The following is a 3,829-nucleotide window of genomic DNA, read 5'->3' as shown; positions in this document are numbered from 1 at the left end:
CCCACTGTTATAATTTAAGCAATGACTTTGAGCTTGATGATTTGTTATGTTGCTGGTGTTGGATTCATAATTGTCTGTTTTATAATGGGATGAGAGATAGACTTTGGGCTATATACATGGATAGTTCACATCAAGAATTTTAATAGTAAAAAACTGAAAATTTCAATTTTCTCACTATCACCATTTGAAGAGAGACTAAAAGGAGATAGATTGAAGAGGAAGAAAGAAGAGAGATGGTAAGTTTGAATTTTTGTTTTGTAGGGTTTATTTGTGATGAGGGCGAGCCTTGGCGCAACGGTAAAACATTGTTGTCGTGTGACCGAAGGTCACGGGTTCGAGTCTTAGGATCAGCCTCTTGCCAAAAAAAGGCACCGGGCCGCCCTTTAGGGTTTATTTGTGATAATTAGATAATAAGGGGTTAATTCATAAAATAAATAAATATAGTTTACGTTTGAAAATTACCCAAATCACATGTTTATTTCTTATTTCTGGATAAAAATATAAGTAAATCAATTACTCAATTAATCACAACTTATTAATTGGGTTCATTGATTATATTGATTTGATATTTTTTAACACAAAACTACATAGTGAGTTTTGGAACCTACAAAACTAAAATTTACATAAAAATACATTATTTTATATTCTTCTTTATAAAAATATTACTATTAAAAAAATAATCAAACCAAGGTTGCTGACAATCATGTTCATGACCTTATAACCAAACATCGTGCGCGTTCTAGCCGAGTTTCTCCGTGTTCAAGCTTGGCTCATTTATAAATTGTGCGGAATACATTAGAGCCGAACACCGGTTCGGCTTATTTATAACACTAGTAAAAACACAACTAAATCAATTAATCAATTAACATTTGCAAAGTATAACATTTGTTTGACTAAAGAAAATGTGAAAACAAAACTAAATCAAATAAAAATGTAACATATAAACTACATACCAAAAAGAGGCAAATATGTTAGAATCTTGACAATTAATATTTTTAACTAAAATGCCAATCCCAACTCAGCTATGAACATTTCCCAACTTTACACTAAAAAAATATTATTTTATTACAGTCCTATCTTGCTAATTCTACTATATAAATCTATGCTTTTAGTGCACAGAAGAAAGTGAAACAATTAGAAGAAGGGAAAACATAGCAAGAATGACAAGAAAGAAGACGAAGATAGCGTGGATAGCTAATGATACAGCAAGAAAAGCTAGTCTGAAGAAGAGAAGAATGGGGTTGTGTAAGAAAGTGCAGGAGCTAACCACTCTTTGTGGCATTAAAGCATTTGTGATTATCTACAGCCCAGATGAAGCTGAGCCGATCATTTGGCCGTCCCGCTCGGAGGTAGAGGAGATGATGGCCAAGTTCCAAAGCATCCCAGAATTTTTGAGGTTCAAAAAAATGATGAGCCAAGACAGCTACTTGAAGAAGAGAGTATTAAAAATTCAGGAGCTTACAAAAAAGGATTCGAAGAAGAATGCAGAAGTTGAATTGTCTTTTCTCATGAATAAGTTAAAAGCCCAAGAATTTGATTATAATTGTTTGGAACCGACTGAAACTCGTTATTTAACTTTCTTAATTGGGGAAAGAAGGGAGGACATTAAGAAGAGACTTTGTTACATTGAACAAACTCATCATCTCCTTCCGATGGTGCAGCCAGGGGCTGAGGTGGCTCCACTGCCGCCCCAGCCTCCTAGTTCGGAAGAGAGGGTTAAAGAAGAAGCTGGTGTATTTAGGGCTAACCCTACTGATTTCATGATGTGGGATCAGTGGTTTTTGGATATGGTGAGGACCAGTGATAATGTTGCCAGAGGAAATCCTTATTTTGATCTTGCAATTACTTCACCCCCTAATCCGAACACTTTTGAAGATGGGGTTACTCCAGGAGATTTTGGAGGTAGTTCTTCCAATGCAAATCTGTTAGGGTTTGAACCAATTCAGCCTCCTGCGACTGTTTCCTCGAGCGCAACTGAGGAAGGGTTATTTGGATTTTTGGCTTCTGAAAGTGAGGTGGTGGGGCTTCCATTACCACCAAATAACTCTCCATGAATCACTATATTATGAGGTGGTTAGGGCTTATCTGGATTTTTCTCATATTTTGTTGTTGTTGTTTGGTTATTTACTGTTTTTGTGTTCATTTTCAATAATTTGTTGGAGTTTGATATCACAACATAAGTGATGATAATGTAACTCAAATGACATGTCTTCTATATAGTTATTTCTGTGACTTTTGATCTGGGTGGAAAGGAATATTTATATTAGTCATTATAATGTAACTCAAATTTAAGATTATGATAGTATTGAATTCTAGAACTATAACTTACAGCATATTGATCAATCATTTGTACTATACTCAAATTTATCTATCTATACTATATATATATATAGAACTATAAAACAAATTGGTTCAGCCTTTTGTTTCAGTTATATATCAAGATTATCATGAGACCAAGTGAAAAGTCTTGGTAGCTAATACTTAATTTGAGTTTTCAAATTAATCTGGACGATACATCAAAGTTATTCTTAGAAACCACCTAGTTCAAATTTATACATCAAATTAATACTTAGAGACAGTATACATGGAATTTTGATTTTTCTTGAAAAGACTTGTGATTACTCCTTCTATATTTTTGTCCTCTTCTTTAATAATTATCCAAAATTACTTTTCACCTTTTTTATTTTTGCAATATAGTGTGCATGTGGTAAAGTCTATGGGCACTCTCTTAATTACATAATTTTGTGTTGATAAGCTTTTTGAAGTTAAAAGTTCTTGTGTTGGGTTTAACCACTAAATAATACTTTCCAGTGATGTTCTTTGTTGTTGTTGTTGTGTAGTTATTGAAAATATAGTTGATCTGGCTTTTAGTTGTCTCATGTGGTTTAAGTTCCTTCAGATTAGTCATTGTTAGTTCGAGTGATGTATAAATGGTTTAAGTTCCTTAAGATTAGCCATATTTAGTTTGAGGAAGTTGTGTCATAATTCATGGTGAACTTTTGGAACCAAAATGGAAGTTGTGTGGCTTTCAGCACTGCAGTACTGGAAAGAGTAACGGTACCATTATGATAGTTCTGAATTTGTTATTAATTTCAATATTGATTGCCATTATGATAGAACATAAGTTAGTTTTTGTATCTTAGAGTACTGATAACCAATGAAGGTTATGAAGCTTGTTGTTGTTGTCTAATTTCATCGAGCATTAAGTAGTAGATGTACTTAGAGTACTGATAACCAATGAAATTGATTCTTGTTTTGAAGGCTTTAAACTGATTTCAACACATTTATTTTGTAAGGAAAAATGTCACAGTTGGAAGACAAAACTAAATGTAGAATTAACTGGTCCTATCAGACTCATATACTTTCTCCTAATGTCTAGCTTCTTATCCATAAAGATAAACTTACTGTCACATAGGGATCTAGAATTTTCAGCTAGTTACAGGCAAACTCTATATATAAAATAATAAATTTCCGAGTTATTCATTGATTGCACCACTGGTTTTATTTGATTTAATAATATCAGCTATATTATATAGCCTTATACAGTAGATGTTACCAACAGAAATACCGGAATTACAAAACAGTATTGACTGAGTAAAGATAGAAAATATTTAAGAGATATTGTAAACAACTTAATCTCTAAATATATAGAATAATCATTCCCCCTTCCCCCGTAGATCCTCAAAAGGATCACTATCCTTGAGACTGAAGGTGTAGAAATTGTTAAAAATAAATTAATTATTAAACTTAATTTTTAGTATTAATATTAAAAAAAAAAAAAAGTAAAAAATGCAATCACGTGAATGAAGTGTGAGAGGAGTCAAATGAT

General features: G+C 32.6%; 1 protein-coding gene across 1 annotated transcript; it reads left to right on the top strand.

Moving 5' to 3' along the window:
• Positions 1–1,135: 1,135 nt before the first annotated feature.
• On the top strand, positions 1,136–2,239 carry LOC136209794 (agamous-like MADS-box protein AGL80). The gene has a single exon (XM_066001376.1). It carries the CDS (start codon positions 1,161–1,163, stop codon positions 2,052–2,054), a length of 894 nt encoding a protein of 297 aa, XP_065857448.1. The 5' UTR covers positions 1,136–1,160; the 3' UTR covers positions 2,055–2,239.
• The last annotated feature ends 1,590 nt before the right edge of the window (positions 2,240–3,829 follow it).

Source organism: Euphorbia lathyris, chromosome 10 (genome assembly GCF_963576675.1).
Source record: "Euphorbia lathyris chromosome 10, ddEupLath1.1, whole genome shotgun sequence".
Taxonomy (NCBI): Eukaryota; Viridiplantae; Streptophyta; class Magnoliopsida; order Malpighiales; family Euphorbiaceae; genus Euphorbia; species Euphorbia lathyris.
Note: the sequence above shows the minus strand (reverse complement) of the source record. Positions and strands in the feature narration are given on the sequence as shown.